General features: G+C 38.8%; 1 protein-coding gene across 1 annotated transcript in view; it reads left to right on the forward strand.

The window, feature by feature from the left end:
- Positions 1-20079: 20079 nt before the first annotated feature.
- The window catches only part of CHN1 (chimerin 1), an 87898-nt gene continuing 82413 nt past the window's right edge, over positions 20080-25564 (forward strand). The window contains exon 1 of the mRNA XM_068967818.1: positions 20080-20128. Within this exon, the coding sequence (XP_068823919.1) occupies positions 20120-20128 (9 nt within the window). The 5' untranslated portion in view covers positions 20080-20119. The remainder of the gene's footprint in view (positions 20129-25564) is intronic.

Raw genomic sequence — 25564 nt, forward strand, 5'->3', positions numbered from 1 at the left:
CATAGTAGGACCATGTCATTTACCTATTTTATGTGTAATAGTTTGTATCTGCTAATTCCAAACTCCTAAATTTAATTTATCCCTCCCCTTTGGTAACTGTAAGTTTGTTCTCTATGTCTATGAGTCTGTTTCTGTTTCATAAATAAGTTCATTTGTGTCATATTTTAGATTCCACATACAACTAATATCATATGGTATTTGTCTTTACCTTTGTGACTTCACCTAGTGTGATAATCTCTAGGTCCATCCATGTTGCTGCAAATGGCATTACTTCATTCTTTTTATGGCTGAGTAATATTCTAATGTCTCTATATATATATCCCACATCCTCTTTATCCATTCCTCTGTTGATAGACATTTAGATGGTTCCCATGTCTTGGCCATTATAAACAGTGCTGCTGTGAATATTGGGGTGCATGTATCTTTTCAAATTATAATTTTCTCCATATATATGCCCAGTAGTGGGAATTCTGAATCATATGGCAACTCTGTTTTCTGTTTTTTTAAGGAACCTCCATACAGTTCTCCATAGTGACTGCACCAACTTACATTCCCACCAACATTGTCATAGGAGTGTTACCTTTTCTCCACACCCTTTCCAACATTTTTCATTTGTAGACTTCTAAAGAATGGCCATCCTGACCTGTATGAAGTGATACCACATTGTACTTTGATTTGCATCTCTCTAATAATTAGCAGTGCGGAGCATCCTTTCATGTGCCTGTGGATCATATGTATGTCTTCTTTTAGGTCTGTTGAGGTCCTCTGCCCATTTTTTAAAAAATTTATTTATCTTTTTGGCTGTGATGGGTCCTCATTGCTGCATGCTGGCTTTCTCTAGTTGCCACAAGCAAGGGCTACTCTTTGTTGCAGTGTGCAGGCTTCTCATTGCTGTGGCTGCTTTGTTGCGGAGCACAGGCTCCAGGAGTTGCGGCCTGTGGGCTCAGTAGTTACGGCCTGTGGGCTCTAGAGCTCGGGCTCAGTAGTTGTGGCACACAGCCTTAATTGTTCCACAGCATGTGGAATCTTCCTGGATCAGGGATCGAACCAGTGTCCTTTTCATTGCAAGGTGGATTCTTAACCACTGCCTTACCAGGGAAGCCCTGCTCATTTTTTGATTGAATGGTTTGTTTTTATTGTTACTGATTTATATGAGCTATTTATACATTTTAGAAATTAATCCCTGTTGGTTGCATCATTTGCAGATATTTTCTCCCAGTCTGTAAATTGTCCTTTTGTTTTGTTTACAGCTTCTATTGCTGTGCAAAAGCTTCTAAGTTTGATTAGGTCCCATTTGTTTGTTTTTACTTTTATTTCTTTTACCTATGTTCTCTTCTAGGAGTTTTATGGTCTTGTGTCTTAAATTTAAGTCTTTAAACCATTTTGAGTTTACTTTGTATGACATGAGGGTGTGTTCTGACTTCATTGATGTACATATGGCTGTCCAGCTTTCTCACCACCACTTGCTAAAGAGATTGTCTTTTTTCCATTGTATGTTCTTGCCTGCTTTGTCAAAGGTTCATTGGCGGTAGGTGGGTGGGTTTATTTCTAGGCTCTCTTTTCTGTTCCATTGATCCATAGGTATGTTTTTGGGCCAATTCCATGTTGTTTTGATTACTGTAGCTTTATAATATTATATGAACTCTGCGAGGGTTATTTCTCTAGCTTTGTTCTTTGTTCTCAGGATGGTTTTGATAATTCTGGGTCTTTTTGGGTTCCATATAAATTTTGAGATTATTTATTCTAGTACTATGAAAAATGTCATGAGTAATTTGCTAAGGATCTCATTACATCTATAGATTGCTTTGGGTAGTGAGGCTGTTTTTTTTTTTTTTTTAATTTATTTATTCGAGGTTGGTTTGTTTGGGAGGTTTATTTTTGCCGATTGGGCCATGTTTCCCTGATTCTTCATGTAATTTATGATTTTCTTTCTGAGTTTTATGCATGTGTAGAACAGCCATTTCTCCCAGACTTTAGACTGACTTCATTCAGAGGGAGCCCTTCACCAGTCTTGCCAGGTAGAGGTTATGAGGGCCTTGGACACCTTTTGAGGGTAGGTGTGGCTTCTTTAGGCTTGTGTGTGTGTGGTTTCCCTATTAAAGATGCTTGTCAGTTTCTTTTTTAGGACTTTGTAATCTCTTGTGCTCGCTGGTGTCAGTCTTGATACAGCAGATTCTCTGGTATTACAGGAGCAAGTTATCCTGCTCTCTTTGTTTTCAGTAGCCCCTGGGCATCCAAAGTATGCCAGCTCCCTGTACATGCCCAAATTAGGCAAGACAAATACCAGTCCCTGTGAGTGGCTGTCTGAGAAACTGGAGCACAGGACACTTGCCTGCTCTTCTGTCTCCCCGCTGAGGGCGAAGCAACAAGTTGGGCGCCTTCTCTTGTCTGTCTGGGACACGATAGGCCCTCTGATGCTGCAGCAGGCTACCCTCACTCTCCTTTGCTTTCAGCCCCACCACCCTGCCCCAGGCATCCAGGCTATACCAGTTCTGTTAGCACTCAATCAGGCGAGATAGTAGCCCATCCCTTGGGCAACTCTCTGAAAAGCCAGAATGTTAGACACAGATCCACTCTTGTCCTCTTCTCATGCCTCCTCCTCCACCTCTAGGTGTAACCTAGACAAGCCACAAGCCAGGCTGAGCTGTGCTGCCTTGGGGAAGGGGCAATCATGGATAAAACAACATCTCTTCTTAATTCTGCTTACAGTGCCGCTCGTCTTGGCTTTGCACTCACTTGGGGCTGCTGCAGTTTCTTAAACAGTTTTTAGAGTTCTCATGAAAGAATTTTGGTCCATAAATTGTTAATTCTGTGTCTCTCTGAGGGAATGAGGGTTAGAACTTCCTGTCCCTCCATCTTGTTCTTGGGTACCTTTTATACACAGGATGCTTATCTCATTAAATTTGTTAAATGCTTCTTCTAGTTCGTCATCCTACCTGCCCACACTTTTCACACTGTCCTGTTTTCCCTGAGCCTAGAGCAGACCTCCTCTGAATGTCTCATGTTATCCCCAGATTAAAATAGTTGCCCTATGGCTCTTGTCATCGTTCTCAGTGAGTGTTCCTCTCTCCTCCTGCTCCCCATCTGCCCGTTTCAGGCAATTGTGTTGGGTTTTGGCTCTGCTTCCGCTATCAGTTGTGGTCATTCTCCAAGCCACAGACTGACTCCTCTTGCTGCGTCTTTCAGAATTTCCCCTAAGGATTCTAATAGATGTTTGCTGCCAGGTTTTTAGGCTCACTCAGAAATCTATTTATGGCTGAGTTGTTTTCATTTTTATGAATGGTACCTAATGTGCAGGGTTATATTTCAGTCTCTAATGATTCACTGATACCTGATATTGTTGATCACATGGTTTTTAGTTTATTTTCTGAAAAGATCTTCATGTATTCCTTGAGTATACCTAGGAACAAGGTATTATCCACAGTAATAATCTGTTTACATGTCTGTTTATCTTTACAGGTGAACTGAGGTTCTCCAGGGCAGTAAATCTTATTCATACTGGTTTCTTCAAATTTTTATTTGTGATATAGTTATTTATACAAATAAGGTATTGAAGAAATCCATTTTTCGTTCTCTTTATTGCGTTTGTCTTAAGAGTCTCTTAAGCTGGCAGATACTCATGTTTCCTTAGCTGTATTGCTCTTAGAAATACATTTGACCTAATTATTGGGCTTTTGATGACTTTTTCAGACCTGTGATTTTAAATCAGTATATGTGGTCAGTGGTTCAGAACATGGTTTTGCAGTCAGACAGTCCTGCATTTTCTGTATGACTTTGGGCAAATTATCTCCTTAAAGCCCAGTTTTTTAAATCATAAAATGAGTTATAATAGTAATACCTCATATGTACTGGAAGGATTATTTGGGGTAATGCATAGTGGGTGGGACTTCCCAGGTGGCTCCGTGGTCTGCCTGCCAGTGCAGGAGATGCAAGAGATGCAGGTTTGGTCCCTGAGTCAGGAAGATCCCCTGGAGTAGGAAGTCACTCCAGCATGGGATTACTGGGAAATCCCATGGACAGAGGAGCCTGGTGTGCTACAGTCCATGGCATCGCAAAGAGCTGGACACAACTGGGCAAGTAACTGAGCATGCATGCATACATAGTGTGTAGCACATAACACTCGGATATTAAATTATATTATTAAAATGAACACATACAGATACATTATGTATTACATTTTAAGCTCTTACTAGCCATTAAAAGTCAACAAGTGGCAACCGTAACTATATTGATGATCTACTACTACTGCTAACAGGTTGATTATATCTGATGCCTAATATCATTAGAGGTATGAGAGTATTTAAGAACAACTTCAGAAACAAAGTAGCGATCACAAATTTGTTTTATTGCTTTCCCATAACTAAAATTCTGGTCTGGTTGTATTTAAAATGTGATGAGAACAATATCCATCAGTTTAAAGTGAATCTTCTTGGTAGAAACTGAGACACTCAAACACAAAGGGGTTTGTGCTGTGTGATTCTATTTACATAAAATAATAGAAATTTATAGTGACCAAAAGCAAGTAAGTGGTTGAATATGACAAGAGATAGAGGTATAGGCTACAGAAGAACATGAAGATACTTTGAGGGGTATTAAAAATGTTGCTGAATCTTGACTGTGGTAATAGCATCTGTCAAAATTCTTTTAATTATCCACATTAAATGGGGACAGTTATTGTACATAAATTATATATTAATAAGTTGATTTTTAAAGCGAGGCATTTTATGATGCATTTAATGTAGTAATTTGAAGATTGTTAATGACCTCTAGGTAATAAAGCTATAAGCAAATTTAGGCCAGTCTCTGCTCATCTACAGTAGCATCCTACTTATCTGATGGTCAGATGGTTGGTAACCCCAGGTCTCCAAAGTATGGCCAAGAGGCTGGGAAGTGCCTTTGAGTGGCTAAATAGTTGTGCAGAGCCTGTATGTTTATAGTGAAAGAATGCTTAGGAATCCCCACTATAATCTATTTAATCTAGCTTTATATAAAATATAAACCCTTGTGTCTTTTTTCCAAGCTTACTGCAGATTAAGTAGTGAATTAAAAGATGAGCACAGGTGATAACCTGCAAAGAAGAATTTTTATTTTTTATATTTATTTATTTTATTTGGCTGCACCAATTCTTAGTTTTGGCAAATGGGTTCTAGTTCTCTGACCAGGGATCGAATCTGGGTCTCCTGCATTGGGAGCACTCAGTCTTAGCCTCTGGATCCTCAGGGAAGTCCCAGAAGATTTTTAAAATATAAAATTAGATTTAAGAACTGTAAGTTCAATAATTAGGGGCCATATAAATCAGGGTAAGGCAACTCAATACAGTACAATAGCCTCTGTGATATTTCTATATTCAGACACCAAAATTTTAGTAGTACAGTCGTTGTAATAAACCTGAACCTTCAAGAAAAACATTGAATTATAGTCTGTAATACTTAGTGTTGTGTAGTTTATACAGAAATGGCTAAATAAAAACATTTTGTTGGTTAAAGGAAATAAATAGTAGGAAGCTGGAAAACATATATGAACATGTGAGTTTGTGTTTGTACCGCCCCCCCACACTTATCAAGCATTAACACATATATATAACTCCATGCTTTTGTAAACCTTTATAGTAGTGTGACTTTATCCTGAAGTTATAGGCTCTTGGAAACAATATTTTAATAAACTTTTAGTGGGACTGGTCACCAACTCTTGAATAAGCCAAATCTGTTTTTGTTATACAAATAGACTGATGTTTCCAGATCTTCCCTGGTTTTGATAAGATTATGATGTGTGTATGATACTTTTCTGTAAGTGAAAGTGAAGTTGCTCAGTCGTGTCCGACTCTCTGTGACCCCATGGACTGCAGCCTACCAGGCTCCTACATCCGTGGGATTTTCCAGGCAAGAGTACTGCAGTGGGTTGCCATTTCCTTCTCCAGGGGATCTTCCCAACCCAGGGATTGAACCAGGGTAACAGAAGATACTATAATTGATTTACTACATTTAGAAGACTGTATTTCATTTATTTACTTCCAGTGTTGATATGGAAAGGAGTTCGTGTTATCCACATCATTACACTGAAAGCAGATGTGTTACACCAGACAGAACTCTAGGAATCTGCTTATATTTTGGCAATTCTGTTGTTACATGCATTTTTTAGTATACTTTTTTTTTTTTACATATAGCTGGTCAACTTAAGAGAAAGTATTAATGAAGTCTTTACTTCGTCTGAGTCTGTTCAACTGTAATGAACCATTAACAATTTTTAAGACAGAAAGTGATGTGATAGGATCTGTCTAGGGATAAACCCTGGTAGCTGTAGGAAGAATGGGTGGAGTCTACATATATTCAAAAAGAGCAATAAATAAAGTTTAAATGTAGAGGGAGTTTGAAGACTCTCAGGTAATTATGAAAGTTTTGACAGGGTTGACTGGGTAGGTGGTGATTCTGTTAAGGGATGTTAGATAGGAATGACTTTCTAAAGGAGTGGAAGAGATGAGAAAGTTGATAAGTTTACTGGGGGAACATATTGATTTGATCATGCTTAGAGATGCTTGTGGAGAACAGTGTACATGAAATCAGGTTGGGCTTCCAGGGAGAGACTGTAAAGCAGTCTCTACACAATGGATTGGGTTTTTTAAAAATTTGTTTTCTTTGGAATTTTTGGTTTGTGTATATTAAGTCGCTTACTCAGTCGTGTCCGACTCTTTGCGACCCCATGGACTGTAGCCCACCAGGCTCCTCCGTCCATGGGATTTTCCAGGCAAGAATACTGGAGTGGGTTGCCATTTCCTTTTGCAGGGGATCTTGCCGACCCAGGGATCGAACCCAGGTCTCCCGCATTGCAGGCAGATGCTTTAACCTCTGAGCCACCAGGGATATTAGCCTGCCTGTTTTACAGTTTTAGGAGCTTGGATCTCTTAACTGTTTCATCTGTATTATGAGGGAGTTGGAGAAGACTTAACGTTTCTCTTTAATCTACCCAAGAATCACCTCAGAATCTTGTTAACAAGATTCTGTATCTAAAGGTCTGGGGCGGCACCTGCAGGCCTTCCAGTAGTCATGTGTGGATGTGAGAGTTGGATCATCAAGAAGGCTGAGCACCAAAGAATTGATGCTTTGAACTGTGGTCCTGGAGAAGATTCTTAAGAGTCCCTTAGACAGCAAGGAGATCAAGCCAGTCAATCCTAAAGGAAATCAACCCTGAATATTCACTGGAAGGACTGATTCTGAAGCTGAAGCTCCAATAGTTTAGCCACCTGATGCGAAGAGCTGACTCATTGGAAAAGACCATGATGCTGGGAAAGAATGAGGGCAGGAGGAGAAGGGGGCAACAGAAGATGACATGCTTGGATGGCACCATTGACTCAACGGACATGAGTTTGAGCAAACTCCAGGAGATAGTGAAGGAGAAGGAAGCTTGGTGCTACAGTCCGTGGGGTCACAAGGAGTCAGACACAGCTGAGCAACTGAACAACAGCAGGACAATCACAAAGATCTTTTCTGTCTCCAGAGTTTCATCTTTCAGACTTAAGGTTTTTTGTAAAGTAGGAGAAGCTGGAGTTCTTATACTTTATTCATCCAACAAACATTTTTATTTTGTGATTGGCAGATGAACCAGTACGTGTAGGTAAGGCTCAGTAAAAGCACATTATTAACTAATAGCTTTGCCAAGCTAATATTATAGTTCCAGAAAATTGTCACCTGTTTTTCTTCTATATGTTTTTGATTGGATTATATGCATTTATTTTAACATATTCCCATTTTCAAATCTTTCATTATAGTTTAGTTAGCTATCAAGTTGGAACAGTTGATTGAAATTGAGACATGTTTCTGTGATGGTGCAAATTTATACATATTCCTTCTTTCTGGAGTAATGATACTGACATATACTTAAATAAATTATCTTTCCCAGTCTTACTCAGTCACTCCTCAGTATAAAACACAGCATCACTGCCCTTGTTACAAAGGAAAGCTGGAAGTGTTACTTGCGCATGTTTTTGACTCTGACATCCATTGACTTACCTCTGATATTCTGTATAATGATCATTAGTTAATAAGAGATTATGATAGAATGAGGAATTTGGGGGTTAGTAAGAATGAGTCAACGTTCAGAAAATGAAGATCATGGCATCTGGTCCCATCACTTCATGGGAAATAGATGGGGAAACAGTGTCAGACTTTATCTTTTTGGGCTCCAGAATCACTGCAGATAGTGACTGCAGCCATGAAATTAAAAGACGCTTACTCCTTCGAAGGAAAGTTATGACCAACCTAGATAGCATAAGACATTCAAAAGCAGAGACATTACTTTTCCAACAAAGGTCCATCTAGTCAAGGCTATGGTTTTTCCAGTGGTCATGTATGGATGTGAGAGTTGGACTGTGAAGAAAGCTGAGCGCCGAAGAATTGATGCTTTTGAACTGTGGTGATGGAGAAGACTCTTCAGAGTCCCTTGGACTACAGGAAGATCCAATCAGTCCATTCTAAAGGAGATCAGTCCTGGGTGTTCATTGGAAGGACTGATGCTGAAGCTGAAACTCCAGTACTTTGGCCACCTGATGCGAAGACCTGACTCATTGGAAAAGACTCTGATGCTGGGAGGGATTGGGCACAGGAGGAGAAGGGGATGACAGAGGATGAGATGGCTGGATGGCATCACGGACTCGATGCACGTGAGTTTGGGTGATCTCCGGGAGTTGGTGATGGACAGGGAGGCCTGGTGTGCTGTGATTCATGGGGTCTCAAAGAGTCAGACACGACTGAGCGACTGAACTGAACTGACTGAAGAATGAGTAGGTACAGGAGGAAGAGATGAGTAAAGAAGAGGGATGTTACAAATTAAAGATGCGAGATACTATCACTAAAATTGTATGGTAAAGAGATTTTACCAGAGAATAAGCTTCTCCCTGCATTTAAGGAACTTTGGGGGCCTCTTGAAGAAGACCAGATAGTATGGTGGGACAGGTCTTCAAGACCAACCCTCCTTATCAAGTCTTTGCTTGGATTGTTTTCATTCTAACAGTTCTGTTAACTGGTATCCTAAAGACATAAAGGAGTTCATCTAGCAGTTCATAAATAAGAAAGGTTCATGGATTTCATGGAAGTGAAATTCTAATACATGTAGTTCCTTTGTGAGGGATGGTCATTTATTAATGTAAGGAAAATCCTAGACATTTCTTAGCAATATCAACCTTTTACTTTAAATATTTACTCATTTGGTTGTGCCAGGTCTTACTTGGAGCCTATGCAATGTAGTTCCCTGACCAGGGATCAGACCTGGGCCCCCTGCATTAGGAGCTCACCGTCGTAGCTACTGGACCACTAGGGAAGTCTGAAAGGTATCAATATTTAAAAATACCCCAAGTTAATGTTATCATTCACTGACTTATTTTTTTTTAATGTATTTTAAAATTCTATGTATTTATTTTTGGCTGGCTCTTCCTTACCATGGGGGCTTTTTCCTGGTTATAGTGAGCGAGGCCTACTATCTGGCTGTAGTGCTCTGGCTTCTCGCTGCACAGCGACTTCCCTGTTGCAGGGCACAAGCTCTAAGGCGTATGGGCTTCAGTCATTGTGGCTCCTGGCCTCTAGAGCACAAACAGTAGTTGTGGCACACGGACTTCGTTGCCGTGCGGCATGTGGGATCTTCTCGGATCAGGGATCAAATTCGTGTCTCCTGCACTGGCAGGTGAATTCTTTACTGCTGAGCTACCAAGGAAGGCCCCATTCACTGACTTCTAAACATTGTTTTTGAAATGAAGGTATACCTTTATTATCAGGAATGTCTTCCTAGTGTCTTTAAGGAATGGCTTGTCTGGATAGAGTATCCCCACTGTATGGTTATCACATCTCTATTTTTTGACATTTGTTGTTACTGTACAGGAATCTGGAAACAGTCTTCCTCCTCCTCCCCCCACTGCCTTCCATCCCTATATGGAATGTTTCCTGCCTGGTGATCTGAAAATGCTGTTTTTCAAATTTAGCAGCTTAACCTAGGACATATTTTAATGTTGACAGTTCTTTAATAAACTTATCCATCGGACAGTGTACTCTTTCTTCTTGAGATTTAGTTCTTTTCCTCCTAGAGTATTTCCCAAATTATATTTCTGCCTAAGTTTTCTGTTCTGTTTGTTGCCATCTGAACCTCAGGGCGTTCTTTAATGTTGTGTTTGCTTAATCTTCTGTGTTGGTGGTTGTTGTTGTTTAGTGGCTTCGTCCTGTCCAACTGTTTCATGGCCCCCATGGATTGTAGCCCACCAGGCTCCTCTGTCCGTGGGATTTCCCAGCAGGAATATCGGAGTGGGCTTCCATTTCCTCTCCAGGGGATCTTGCTGACCCAGGGATGGAACCCACATCTCCTGCGCTGAAGGAAGGTTCTTTACTGTCTGAGCCACCTGGGAAGCCCTCTGTGTGTGTTGTCTACCTCATAATGGATGTGCAGTTTTATTTTTCTTCTACTTTCAGTATGTTTCTTCAGGTCTTACCTCCATGCTGCAAGTTTGTTTTTGGTCTTGTTGATTCTGTTCCCTACCATTTCTAGTTATTTATTAGATTTATAGTATTTTGATACTCAGTTTCTCTCAGCTGTATAATCTTTTTCGTGTCACTATTTTAAAAGCTCAGCATTGAATTCACTTACTAAATTTATATTCTTAGATTCCACATAAAACACTTAACAAGGAATCTGTTTCTTGTTGCTTTCTCTTTCAAGGTAAGGTCTTTGAGTTTCGTTTGGATGCTATATTCTTTGCTTTTATTCTTTAAATAAAAAAAATGTTTTTGCCATATCATGGTGGCATGAGGGATCTTAGTTTCCTGAGCAAGGACTGAACTTGTGTTCCCTGTAGTGGAAGTGCAGAGTCCTAACCTCTGGACCACCAGAGAAGTCCTTCTTTGTACAAATTTACTATAAAGTAAACCATATAAAAATGGATAAAACTTATGTGTACAGTATTAAAATAGATTACGTTTAAATATATGTAAACTTGCATAATCCCTACCAATCAAGTATTATATTTTAATGGTAGTCCAGAAGGTTCTTATGTTTCTCTTTCTTATAATTATCTCTACCTTACTCAGTGCCGTTAACCACTAGACTCACTTTATAATTATCTTTTTCACGCTTTTGTTTATAGTATTACCATCCACATATACATTCTGATATAACACAATTGAATTTTGCCTGCTTTTGGACTTCATATAATTGAATCACACTGTATGTGCTGTTTTGTGACATGTTATTTTTTCCAAACATATTTTTAAAAATTCATCCAGATTGTTGCATATATGTTTTCCTTGCTGTATAGTGTTTTATTGTATTAGTCAGGGTTCTCCTGACTAACAGAACCAGTAGGATGTGTATGTATATGGAAGGAGACTTACCTCAAGGAACCAGCTCACATGATTGTGGAGGCTGGCAAGTCTAAGTCTGCAGTGTGGGCTCACAGGCCTGAGACCCAGGAGAGCAGATGATGCGAAGTCCAATGGCAGTCTTCTGGAGAATTCCCTCAGAAAGAAATTCTTTCAAGAAGGCCAGTCATTTTGTTCTATTTAGGTCTTCAGCTGACTAAGACCCACCCAATTACGGAGAGTAATCTGCTTTACTCAGAGTTCACTGATTTAAATGAGTCTCATCTGAAAACACCCTTCTGGTTAACATAGAAAATTAACCACCACAGCATGTATACCGCAGGATTTTTTTTTGTTGTATTGGGAATTTATGTGGTTTCAAGGTTTAGGCATTTCGAGCATTCCTCCTGCTGCTTGTTTGTGTATTTCTTTCCTAGAGCACATAGTCATTCTTATTGTATGGAGTATTACATAGGAATAAAGTTGTTGTGTCATAGGTATACATACATTCAAGTTTACTGGGCCATTTTAAACCATTTTGTTAAAAAGTATGCCAGGTATTGGTTTTATTAGCTGCTCTATTTCCTTGCCAGTGGCTAATATTGTCTGAATTACAAAAGCTCACCATTATGAAGATTTAATTTGTATTTACTGGACCACTCTTTGAGCATCATTTACCCTTTTGATGTGGGCCTATTTTTTTTCCATTATATAAACTTATATTCTTCAGTTGTGATAAATTTCCTTGAATTACCTTTTAGATTTCTTCCCCTTCTATTTTCTCTGTTCTCTTTTTAGGGCTCCTGTTACCTAGATGTTGGACTTCCTGGATTGATTCTCTATCTTCTTTTTTGTCTATTTTTCATCTGTTTGTCATTTTGTTCTTCTTAAATATCTTCTCAACTTTATCTTTTATTTCTTCTTTAAATTTTTCATTTATGTTATATTTCCTTTTTCTGCTTATTTTTCTATGTATTCTGTATTGTTCCTTTCCTGTAGCATCCTAATACTTCTTGCTGAATCCTATTCAAGAATAGAAATATGAACTATCCTACTTTCGTTTCTTTTAGCATACTGATAATTTTAAAAATATTGTCATCTTTTGGTTTCTTTCAGCTTGTTTTGATTCCATTTGTTTGCCTTTATCCTTCATCAAAGAGATTTTCCTCAGATATCAGTTGATCCTCAGCCTACTGCTCATAATTTAAGTTTATTTGGCACTAAATGAATAGAACTAGACAGGAAAGAAAATGAAGGACTTGAACAACACTGTACATCATTTGGACCTAACAGACATGTACAGAACACTCACCCAACAGCAGCAGAATACTGAATACATTCTTCTCAAGCAAACAGAGAACACTCATATATCACATGTTGGTCACCAAACACGTCTTAAGGAATTTAAGAAAACTGAATCATACCAAAAATCTTTTCCAGTCACAATGAAATGAAATTAGAAGTCAAGCAGTACGAAAAATGGAAAATTCACAGACGTGTAGAAATTAAACAGCACACTCTTGGGTCAAAGGAGAAATCACATGGGAAGTTAGAAAATATTTTGAGGCAAATAAAAACTAAAAAGTTGACTAGTAGTTCTGAGAGCTTGAGAGAAGCCTCCCGAATACAGGATGATGTCTCTATTTTATGTCTTTTCAGCTGAGCTGATAAGATTTCCCAGAGAAGAATCTTCCATTCTTTTTTTAAGGAAAGAGAGATGAAGTCTCAGTCTTCAGTATTTAAAACTCACTTAGTTTACAGGATAATATCTCTGCCTTCCACTCTGTCTGGTGTTCCTCAGTTCAAAATCTCCTGATTCACTATCCAGAGAACAGAGCTCAAGTCTTCCACCCGCGTGGGGAAGGGGACAAGATTGGGGAATGTGAGGGGATTTCTAACTGTTTCTCAAATAGATCTTTTGCAATAATTCTTCCGTATCAGTTCCACCTCCCAGAGCTGCCTGGTGCCACCTTTGAAGGTTTAGTTAGATATACTGGTCTGCTTCTTTCCTCAAGATGATTTATTTTGCCAAGGGAATATCATCATTGAGTTCACATATCTTAATATTTTGTCCCATTTTGCTATCCAGAATTGTACAGCAAGATAGGAAAAAGTAGTATCCTAACAAAAGTTTTAGATGGAGAAAATATTTTGAAATTGTGTATAGCTATGTTCTCTCTCCCTCAGCCTTTCTTAGTTAATTTAAATTTATTTTTTAGTATTCAAGTGAAGGCCTCCTCATATTCTTGTCTCTCTTTTAACCTTCTTCCAAGAGTATGTTTATGATTAGAAGAATTTATGAGATATTTTACCACTAGCTTCTTTGCTAAAAATACACAAATACATATTTATGATAAATAAAATTGCTTTTGTATGTTGGTTTCTGGAAATAGTTCTAACATTTTATTGTTAACTTCGACAAATGTGTTGTATATGTTTTGTTTTCTGTTTGTTAACAGGAAACATCTGTTAGCTTAGAGCTTCCCTCTGAAGAGATACTTGCCAATACTTTGGGCTCAAATCACAGCTAATTCTTTATTTCAGAAAAAAGTAAAGTAAGACCCCAAAGGTCATTCTTTGTATCTATTTTCATCATTTTGTACCTCTAGACTGTTTTTCTTTTATGAGTGCAGTTTACTTGCTAAAAAATAGAAAGGATGGTATTAAGGGTTCTGTTCACTTTTTAAAGTTAGTTCTTAGAATTATGTATTTTGAAATTCATCTGAATGTAAATGGGCACAGCATTAAAACAGTTTTTCAAAACATGAAAATCAAAACCTGAAGTCACTGGATAAAAAGGCATTCTTTCTAGAAAGTCATAATTATGGTATAGCAGTAGCAGTTCAGAACAGATTATTCTGGTCTTTCTTTTCTGTTAGTTGCAGTACCACTTTGGAGAAAACAAATTTTCATCTTGTTGAACTCCATCTAGGTGAGAGTTGGACCTATACAGTTGTGAACATGTTCATCAAAAAATGGACAGCTATTTAAAAATAAGGGCAGAAGCAGAGGGTGAATATAAGAAAAGATGAAAAGAATATTTTCCTATAAACATTAAGGGAAAATGGTTTAGCATTAACAGGTTTTTACAAATTAATACTCTGCTTTCAAGAGGTCAGTGTGTGTGTGTTAGTCTCTGTCATGTCCGACTCTGTGTGACCCCATGGATTGGGGCCTGCCAGCTGCCTCTGTCCATGGGATTCTCCAGGCAAGAATACTGGAGTGGGTTGCCATTGCCTTCTCCAGGGGATCTTCCCAGCCCAGGGATCAAACCCGGGTCTCCTGCATTGCAGGCAGATTCTTTACTGTCTGAGCTACCAGAGTTATCGCTGGATCCATTTAAAACATCCTGCTTTCAATACAAGTATATATACTGACCCCTTCTCTTTGAAATCAGAAACCTAACTCCCAAGGCCCTGTGGAAGGACTCTTTCAGCTTCTCTCCTCCCCTCTTTGCACTCTGTTTATAGTTCCACTCAGTTAACTACATAGTATAAACCTGGGGCATCCCGAGTGAAAAAACTCACAAAAAACTCCTCTTTGCCTTTCATTGGCAGTAAAGTCAACCAGTGCAGAGATGTTCCTACACAACCAGTTTTACTTCAGTACATATTATTGAATATCTTGTTTTTCTTTATTGTTTGATAATCATTCTGTTATTCTCTGCAGAAGTCTAAGCTAACATAGGAGACAGGGGACTGCAACTGAACCTACTATCTACAGTTGACCCTTGAACAATGTCGTGATTAGGGATGCCTACCCTCTGCACAGCGAAAACCCGCATATCACTTATAGTTGGCCCTTTCTATCTGTGATATCCACTATCAGATCTGCAGATTCAGCCAGCCTCAGATAATGTAGTGCTATAGGATTTACTGTTGAAAACACCCGAGTCATCAGTACAGTTCAAACCTGTGTTGTTCAAGGGTTAACTGTATGTAACTTTATTTTAAATAATCTTATGTAATCCTCACAGTCAAGGGATGTTACTTTGTATAGAGTAATGTTATTCCTGTATCTTGATGCAGAATCTGAAGAATGATTTTCCCAAAATCTCCTCACTGAGTGGCAGATCCAGGATATAAACTTAATTTGTCGGATGCCAAAGCCTGAAGTTTTTTGTTAAACACAAAGGAACCAGGACTTGCCTTCCCCTGTCCAAACCCTCTTTCAAGACTGCAAAGGTCTTTTGTACTGGGACATAAACAATACCTCAGATCTTATGTGGGTTTGAGTGTATATGTTAGATCTTGTTAAAAATTGAGTTTCTTGGCTTTCATAATGTGAGGGGGATATTGGAGTGACTTGGTATCATGTATCACTGTATAGAAATGTAACATTTCTGTATATGAATAAGGTCATATATATTATTATAATCATTTTTTAGAAAACCACCTAAAGATAAACTTGTAAAAATTCAACATTTCATCTTGTCTTTGTATTGGAAATTGGGAATCATGCAGACAGTCTCTTAAAGTCACTAAGTTGAGAACAAACTTACTTAGACTCTTTGCCCAATAACATAGAAGTAGCCAGGAAACCCCTCCTTGAATGGCTTGGAAAGAGCTTCATTGTAAAGGGTCAAGAAGTCTAACCTTAGATTTCCACTCTTTCAGTTAACCATCCCACCCCTGTGAGGCCAGTTCAGCCATCTTCCCTCTGCCCTCTGCTCCCATACTTAGCAGATTTCAGAAGACAGCTGAGTGACAACACCTGCCACCATTGCTTAGATAGTCTTTAAGTGCCATACGCATTGTGAAACTGCTTATTTGTAAAATATGAAGCCCCAGTGGAATAAAATGGTCTAATCCCTTACTGAAATGCCTTGAATGCAAGTGAAATATGAAAGAGCTTAATGTTAAACAATACTGTGTTTATTGCTGTATGAACCTTACAAAAATTATAAAGTGGCTTTCTGTGTTTATTTTGGAGTAACAAATAATGAATATTAGTGAAGAGGAAATATTAAAAGCAGTGTATTTAACTCAAAAAAGGTGTATATTTAACTCTGGTATAGAAATTTTACCTTCCAACTTTTTAGACATACATCATAAGGAAAATTTACTTGGGAGAAATATCTCTTTAACGTTAGAGGAAAATGAGAATGGGAAGTGGAATTATATGGATCATTCACTTGAATATAAACTAAAATTTAATTGCTTTTAAAGAACCAAAAGCTAGATCAGTTTTATTTTAGAAGAAGGACCAGCATGTATAGAATATTGAGTTCTAGATTAAATAACTATTAAAGTCTAATTTGAATGACAGAATCAGAGAAACCTCAGACCATTGTTTAAAAAAATTTTTTTGATTCCTTTTGTAGGGCATATTTAAAGTAAAATCTTAAGAAAATTCTCACTTCTGTCTTCCTGAAATGTAACCTATACCAGAATAGTTTTGTTGCATAAGTTTGCAGTTCTATTTAAACACTTAAGCAGCTATTAATTTCATGTTTTAGTTCATCTCTGTTCTGTGTATTTTTAACAGTGAAATTAAATATATCCTTTCTGATTTGTTTGGTTTTAAATTAGGCTCACCCGGGGCTATCTTCCAGAGGCTGTGAGATGGCCCTTAGTGCATTTCGGCATCAGCTTTTATTGAACTCGGTGCATGTTCTTGCCTTTGTCATCTTGGAAGGACATTAGACTAGTTGTGCCAACTTGGATCCATTTCTGAGGTTTACCGCAGGAAGCAAAATACTGAAATTATCAGAAACCATTCTTCTTTAGTTTTTTTTTTTTTAAATACCACTGAAATGTGACTCCGAAGTAAAAATAGAATTTCTCGAGTCCAGTAGTTTATGACTTATATGCCCTGTATGTATTCCAAGCATCTCTTGCCCAGACTCAGCAAGCAGACAGAAGGATGACTATGTAAAAGGGAAGAGCGTGTCCTTAACCCACAGCTAGAAATAGCATAAGTGTGTTTCTGTGCCATCTTGCTCTACCTGTGACTCAGGTTCTGGAATCAGCTCTTCTCTAAATGATTGCTGGCATCACACCTAGGTGAGCCCTTAGTGGAGCTTTCACATTAAAAGACACGAATGCTGGGATCTGAAGTATATTGAATACTTTTATTGATCAACTTGGAAAGAACCTGCTAATACAGAAATGTCATATATAGTTGACCAGTTGATTATTGACTCTGTTCTAATAGTATATGAGGTTTATTTTCTACTGTTTTTCCTAGAGTCATAATGAAGTGGCTTAAAAAGATAAATAAGAACAAAGTTTACGTTCTAGGGTAGGCCTGCTTTGGTCCAATTATCCCTCATTGTTGCAAATTCATTCTTTGTGTTCAAAACTTTAACTTTCCATATTCCAGACGATTCATAGAGATTAGCCACAGTTTATTTAAACAAACAAAAAAGACACACACAGAGCAATAGTTAAAAATTTTTTTTTCGGAAAGAATTCACTTGCTTACTTTTCTTAAAAACATCTTTCCCATTTCATTGAGGCAGATTTGGAAGTCAAACCAGAAACTTCAGGCTCTACTACGATGGAAAGCACTTTGTTGGGGAGAAGCGGTTTGAGTCCATCCACGATCTGGTGACTGATGGATTGATTACTCTCTATATTGAAACCAAGGCAGCAGAATACATTGCCAAGATGACGATAAACCCAATTTATGAGCACATAGGATACACAACCTTAAACAGAGAGCCAGCATACCAAAAACATATGCCAGTCCTGAAAGAAACACTTGATGAGAAAGATTCTACAGGCCAGGATGGGGTGTCAGAGAAAAGGGTAAGCTACCATGAAACCACACTTTATCTTCTTCTGTTTGGGGTTCTTATAAGAAAACCATTATTGCCAGAAGAGATTGACTTCTCCATGGTGCTTTGGAAAGGGTGTGCCTTTTCCTTAATGTCTCTGTGATGCTGAGTTTTGTGTATATCTGATTCTTACTCAGTTAAAATATGTCAGGTATGTTTTTGTATTCCTGATTATTTCTTATTTTATCAGTTTTAAAAATTTGTTGGAAAAAATGGCCAACAAATTTTATAGTAAAAAAAGTTTGAGTCTTAATCAGAAGCATAACTTGTGCTAGCTATATTACATAAAAAAATTAAGGGGGTTACATTATCTATCAGTTTGTTTTCTTTAAAAGTAATTTACTTTATAAGTAGTTCTCTTCTTTAGAAAATTGACAGATAACATGTATTTTTAAATACACATGGTTAAATTCAGTTTTTCAATAACTGTTACACTATTTTGAGAATCAGTCTTGAGTAACAGGAGAATTTACCTCTGGACTTAGAAAGTAAATCAGGAGGATATACTTTTCTATCATTATGAAAGACAGTTTAAGGTTTTCATTTGTCTTAATTGTAATATATTTAAGGTTAACATCAGAACTTTTAATTCCTTGGCATTAAAATAATTTTACCTTGAAAATTGTCCCTAGTCTCCCTTTAATCCCCCAAGAAAAATAATGAGAATTTCCTCATATTTAATACTGTGTGGGATTTAGTTGGGAAAGTTTTATGTTTTCTGATTGTAATTGTTTTAATGAATTCTTATATTTTTGAGTATCTTAACTTGCCATATTAAATAAATATAGTATTATATAGTGATTTGAGCTTGATTCTGTCACCAAATAGATTTGTGTGTAAATTCTATCATTTTACCAGTTGCATGAACTTCAGCAAGTTACTTAAATTCTCTGTGCTTTGATGTTCTTTATTTGTAAAATTGTAATAATATTCAGCTTTGGAGGATTGACTGAGATAGTATGTATAAAATAATCAGACACTTTGTGTTGTGACACAAAGTAAGCACTCAATGTGAGTTTGATGGGAATGTTACTATGACAGTCATACTACCTCAAGGCAGGATTCTAAAATATTGAATGCTTTCCATTATCTTGGAGTATTTAGGTACAGAATGGAAATTTCAAATGTGCATTGTCCAACCTAAATCTTAATTTCTGGCAGATCTTAGAGTGGTATTTTGTGGCTACAGAGAAACCAACATTTTAAATTATAGACTGTAGCAAATGGCTTTCATATACTTAAATTTGTTAGGAACTACAAATCTTTTTTGGAAGTAACTAGAATTTAGAATCCTAAGTGCATGCTGTATTTAATACTGTTCTTTGCACTCTAGTTCCCATTTTCTCATTTTTATTTTTCATTCATGGCATTTTTTAGTAATGCTTACATTTAAATATCTAGCACTGATATTATATGTTATGAAGATGTGTCTAGAATATTCTAAGTTAACATCTGTAAAATATTTTTTTTAATGTCTGTAAGTCTTTCAAATTGGTTCAGCCTAATGATAAACTTTGCTGATGTGTTCTGTATACATTTTTCTACATTAAGGGACTCAAGTTAAAGACACTTAGTTATTTAACATTAACATAGGACTAATCATTTAACCTCATAGTGCCTTGGTTGTCCCTCCTATACGGTGAAAATATTATTCACAGAGGCAAGAGACTGAGGTAGCTAGTGCCTGAAAGAGGCTTTTAGTTCTAAGAGCCGTGGTGCCCTCTATATTCTGGCAACATTACCTGTATCGTTACCTGGATTTTTGTGCTGAAGGCCAGTGGCATAGAGTGAAATAGCTCGCCCTGGAAAGTGTTTCTCTTCAGCAAACCTTGATTAAGAATCATCTCTTAAAAACTACTCTTTGTTTTAAGCTGCATGCATCTTAAATCTAGTTGGCTTAAAATCTACTCACTCAAAACTAGATTTATTTTATTTACAGGTGTCATCCAACAGGGCAGGGATGATGACCTGTTCAACAGCTTGAAACATTGATTCCCTGTCACAGTGGATGACATTTGTAAGTAAAGACAATCATGTTTAAATGATTTAAAATACCTGCTGACACAAGTGGACTTTGATAAGTATTTTACTGGGTCCTGAATGGCTAAATCCCCTCTTATCCATCCCTCCTTTTTCTCAGAGATGGAAAATGTTGGCTTTGCAGGAGCTAGTATGCTGTTGTGGAAAGGGTATGAGCATTGGAATTAAGAGCTAGGTTCTACTACAGGCATTGTCACTGGGGCAAGCTTTTCCACCTCTCTTGAGACTGTGTTCCCCCCTTTAAATAAGAGGGCTCTGGACTAGATGACATCCAGGGTCTGGTTTATATCGTCTGTGGTCCTTCTGGAGGTAGAGGCTTTGTATGAGAACAGAACACGAGAAAGAGCACTAAAGTGAAGCCTAGAAAGGAGAAATCTGTTTTCAGCGTATCTACTAACTGTATGGCCTTGAGACAAATCCCTAACCTGCTGAACTTCATTTTTTCAATATATAAGACAAGGGTTTTTCTACAAAACAGTAGTTTACAGGATTTTAATAAATACTGCAAAAAGAGTTCTGTGCTCAAATAGGTTTGATAAAAATTAAGTTTTTTTAAAAATAAACTTAATCATTTCTTTTCTGTAGACTGCACAGCTTTGCTAATCCCTAATGTGCATTGTGACTCTCAAGAATTCTCCCAAACTCATCTGAATCACCTCACCCCTATTCAGAACATTTTGGGAGAATAATGTTTCATGAAACCCACTTTGGGAAGTTTTGAGCCAGATGATCTCTTAAGGTCTTTCTTTGTTCTAGAATTGAAGGATGAGAATTCTACATGTATTTTTTTCAGTCCTTAAGGTGTGTAAGTTGAGTGTCTGAGCTTTTGTGGAAGGTTGACAGGATGGGTTTTTTTTTTTAAGATTTATTATTGTTTATTATTTTGGCTGTGATGGGTCTTCACTGCCGCACACAGGGTTTCTCCAGCTGCAGCGAGCAGGGGCTACTCTGTGCCGTGCAGTGCGCACTCCTCATTGTGTTGGCTTCTCTTACTGCAGAGCACAGGCTCTAGGCACCTGGGCTTCAGTCGTTGCAGCGCACAGGCTCGGTTGCTCTGTGGCCTGTGAGATCTTCCTGGGCCAGGGATTGAACCAGTGTCCTCTGCATTGCCAGGCAGATTCTTAACCACTAGACCAACAGGGAGAGAAGGCAGTGGCACCCCACTCCAGTACTCTTGCCTGGAAAATCCCATGGACGGAGGAGCCTGGTAGGCTGCAGTCCATGCTAAGGGTCGGACACGACTGAGCAACTTCCCTTTCACTTTTCACTTTCACGCATCGGAGGAGGAAATGGCAACCCACTCCAGTGTTCTTGCCTGGAGAATCCCAGGGACGGGGGAGCCTGGTGGGCTGCCATCTCTGGGGTCACACAGAGTCGGACACGACTGAAGTGACTTAGCAGAACAACAGGGAAGCCCTGGCAGGATGGCTTTATGGCCATAACATTTTTTTTTCCCCCTAAAAGGTTGTTTATTTATTTATTTTCAATTATTTATTGTAATTGGAGGCTAATTACTTCACAGTATTGTGGCGGTGGTTTGTGCCATACATGGACATGGATCAGCCACGGGTGTACATGTGCATGTATCCCCTGGTCCCAAAGCCCCTTCCCCGCACCCTCCCCACCCCACCGCTCTGGGTTGTCCTGTGCACCGGCTTTGAGTGCCCTGTTTCATGCATCGAACTTGGACTGGTCATCTGTTTCACATATGGTAGTATGCATGTTTCAATGCTGTTCTCTCAAATCTTCCCAACCTCGCCTTCTCCCACAGAGAACAGTTTCTTCTTCCAAATAGTGCACTTGCTTCAACAGGTCCTGGACCTGTGGCAGAACACAGTGGTTTTATGATTATTCTGCACTTACTAGTAATGTAGCTTTACATTCTCCAAAACCATGCTTTTGAAAATGTCTCCTCAGCAAAAGAGACACAGATGTATAGAACAGGCTTTTGGACTCAGAGGGAGAGGGAGAGGGTGGGATGATTTGGGAGAATGGCATTGAAACATGTATAATACCATATATGAAACGAATCGCCAGTCCAGGTTCGATGCAGGATACTGGATGCTTGGTGCTGGTGCACTGGGACGACCCAGAGGGACGGTACGGGGAAGGAGGTGGGAGGGGGGTTCAGGATGGGGAACACGTGTGTACCTGTGGTGGATTCATGTTGATGTATGGCAAAACCAATACAATATTGTAAAGTAATTAGCCTCCAATTAAAATAAATAAATTTATATTTAAAAAAATGTCTCCTGTAACTGTCAATAATACATGTTGTCAAATAAAATACATAATTTGCACTTCAAAAACCATACTGTCAGTCAGAACTCTTGACTCTATCCAGAACCGCTTTCCTTTTGGATTTAGTCCCCTAAGCTCAAAACCTGTCTCATAGATAAGGATAGCCTGTGATGGCAAGAGGGGGCAAAATCAGCTTGTTGGTTTTATGGAAGTTCCCCAAGCTAAATAACCTGTGTGTGTCTGTGTGTATATACATGTTTCCTTTCCCTAGAATTTTGGGATGAGTGCAATTCTTGGTATGTTTATATATGTATAAACATATATGTAAAATATGGTATATATGGTATGTATATATGGTATATATATAATTTAAGGAATTTCCTGTACATTTAAATTTTTTTTCAAAGGTTTCTTTGGGGATCCCCAGACTGCATATGTATTACAGAGCTTTGTTGAAATGAAAGCCCTGCCAAAAGTGCTATAACTGCTGGAATTCTTTGGTTAGCTTCATAAAGTGGCAGGAGTCTTTATCCCCTGGGAAAGCGGAAGGAGCATGGACTGTCTGGTTTGCTAATTGTCTTAGTCTCCCACAAAGCCACTCTGCCCAGTGTTTTACTTTGCTTAAAAATACACAGAGCACATTTTCTGTTTCTTATCGTCTCAATGTAGAAATCATAAGAAACCCAAACTTAAACTTAATCATGATAAGAGTAATGATACCAGAGAAGTGGGCAGCATGAAGCAGGCTGAAGAAAACCGTCCGGTTACTGGATTTGGGGTTTTCTCGGTCTTGGGCCTCCTCTTCTTCCTTGCTCCTCCCCACGCCGTGCTCCTCTTATTCTCCTTTACTCTGCCTTTATCCTCGTCCATCCCTCTTGCCCCTCGTCAGGTCTCCCATGTGGTTGGTTCAAGGTTAGGATCAGTTGTTCAGGGAGAACGGGCCCTTAGAGAACTGCCACATGGGCCCAGCATCACTTATTTGTATTAAAAAAATCAATTGAGTAATTTATGAGGAGACTACAGCTTCCATACAGAACTTCTCATAGTGGGTTTGTCCTCTTCTCAATGACCTTCTTAAGAAATCAAGTGCAGTTTTTAAAACAAAGAGCCCGCATGATCAGTGTGTGTGCTAAGTCACTCAGTCGTGTCTGACTCTTTGCCACCCTGTGGACTGTAGCCCGCCAGTCTCCTCTGTCCATGGGATTCTCCAGGTGAAATACTGGAGTGGGTTGGCATTTCCTCCATCTTCCCAACCCAAGGATCAAACCTGCTTCTCTTACGTCTCTTGCATGGGCAGGCGGATTCTTTACCGCTAGTGCCACTTGGAAGCGGACGTGGTCAGTATGTATATATATATATACACACACACAAGTCTGTGTGTTCTTAGCAAGCCCTTAACCTCCCTAGATCTCAGTCTGCTGCAGTCTTTAAAAAAAAAAAAAAAAAAGATCTCTGGATTCCATTGCACTGGTGGTTATGAGTATTAATGGGATTTTGTAAAGTGGCCTCCTTGTACATGACATGTTATTGCCCTCTAGGCTCAGAATGATCAGCAACCAGATGCCGATTCAGGGTCTCAGGACTGTTCCCCCACCTTCACTAGAAACAGCATGTGTAGGATACTCCAAGATCTGTCTTTTCAGTGCTTCATTGGCCCTCTGAGTTCACAAGAAGACATCAAAGGCTCCTACTTGCTTCATCACAGAGTGAAGTCTCTTAATAAGACTGTCATTTTAGTTGTAATGCTTTTCAGGTCATGTGTTTTTAGGGAAATATGGGCAACAAAGGAATTGTTGGTATGTAGTAGTGATTGCAAAATACTGTAACTTGTTGAAGTTAAATTCTATCACTGTGGACTCTTCACTTTCCAATCTGTAATAAGGACTAATCTGTAACAGTGACAGAGGGTTTGTATGTGCAGGGAGGAAGATCTTCTCTGCCCTGCTAGGGTCTTGAACCTGAGCCAGGAGCACTGAGCCAGCCCTCTTCTGATCACCAGCTGTCTCCCTTGCCATTCCTCTCTGACCTGGGCTAGGTCCCAAGGCAGGTGTTAGTCACAGTCAAGTTGATGGGAAAGTAGGGTGTCCCCTGCTCTCAGAAGCTTTAGAGTGTCTCTGTACAGCAGGGAAGGCCATTCCTCATTCTACACATATACCATCTGATATATGATATATATATAAAATATATATACTTCTAGACAATTCTAGAAAAATTGTCTTTGTGACATGAAGTAGTTTGTGAAGGGTGGCGCATGGAGACACATCTTTAGGGTTATGCTCAAAGCAGCCGACATGGCAGAATGCATCTCCCCAAACTCACAGTACCAGTCATGTGTCAGGACAAGCTAGGCCCCACCAGAAAATCTCATGCTTGAAATGATTGATGAAAATTCAAATGTGACCCAGGAAATTGTTTGTGTGAATCTCATCTGTCCTTCTATAATATCACCCACAGAAAGGATTAGTAATTGAGAGCCATTAGGGAAAACCAGATGGAAAGAGGAAGATGGAAGATAAACATCAGTTCCTCAGCTCCAAAGAACCAGGCCAACGGAAGACCAAATTGTAATTTTCCAAGCCAGCTGCAGTTTTGGAAGATTTCTATGTATGGGCCAATTAAGTAAATAAAATAACTCTTAAATCACTGGTTTGAGGGTTTCAAAAGGAAGCTACTAGAAATTCTTTCACAATTGCTATTTTAGAGCCTTTAGAATTTTGGTGAGGAAATAATCATTGAGCCCCATTCATTAGCTTCATGGAACAGAAATCAACTCTGCTGACCTCAGGATGGTCACAGCATTTGGGGTCCCAAGCAAGTAGAGGCTGTCATGCGATACTCTCGCCTTCCCACGTTGTCTAACTAACTTTGTGGGCCCATTCTAAAAGAGTCAGCTCACCAGTTTTAGTAAATACTTATATCAGACCTTATGTTCAATGACTTGGATCTGTAATTTTCATCTTCTGCTTTTTGCCCCATATTTTCCCCTTCTACTTGAAGTCATCCTCTCTCCTCCTACTTCCCTGGTGGCTCAGGTGATAAAAGCGTCTGCTTGCAATGCGGGAGACATGGGTTCAATCCCTGGGTCGGGAAGATCCCCTGGAGAAGGAAATGGCAACCCACTCCAGTTCTCTTGCCTGGAAAATTCTATGGATGGAGAAGTCTCGTAGGCTAC

Source organism: Capricornis sumatraensis, chromosome 3 (genome assembly GCF_032405125.1).
Source record: "Capricornis sumatraensis isolate serow.1 chromosome 3, serow.2, whole genome shotgun sequence".
NCBI classification, from domain to species: Eukaryota; Metazoa; Chordata; class Mammalia; order Artiodactyla; family Bovidae; genus Capricornis; species Capricornis sumatraensis.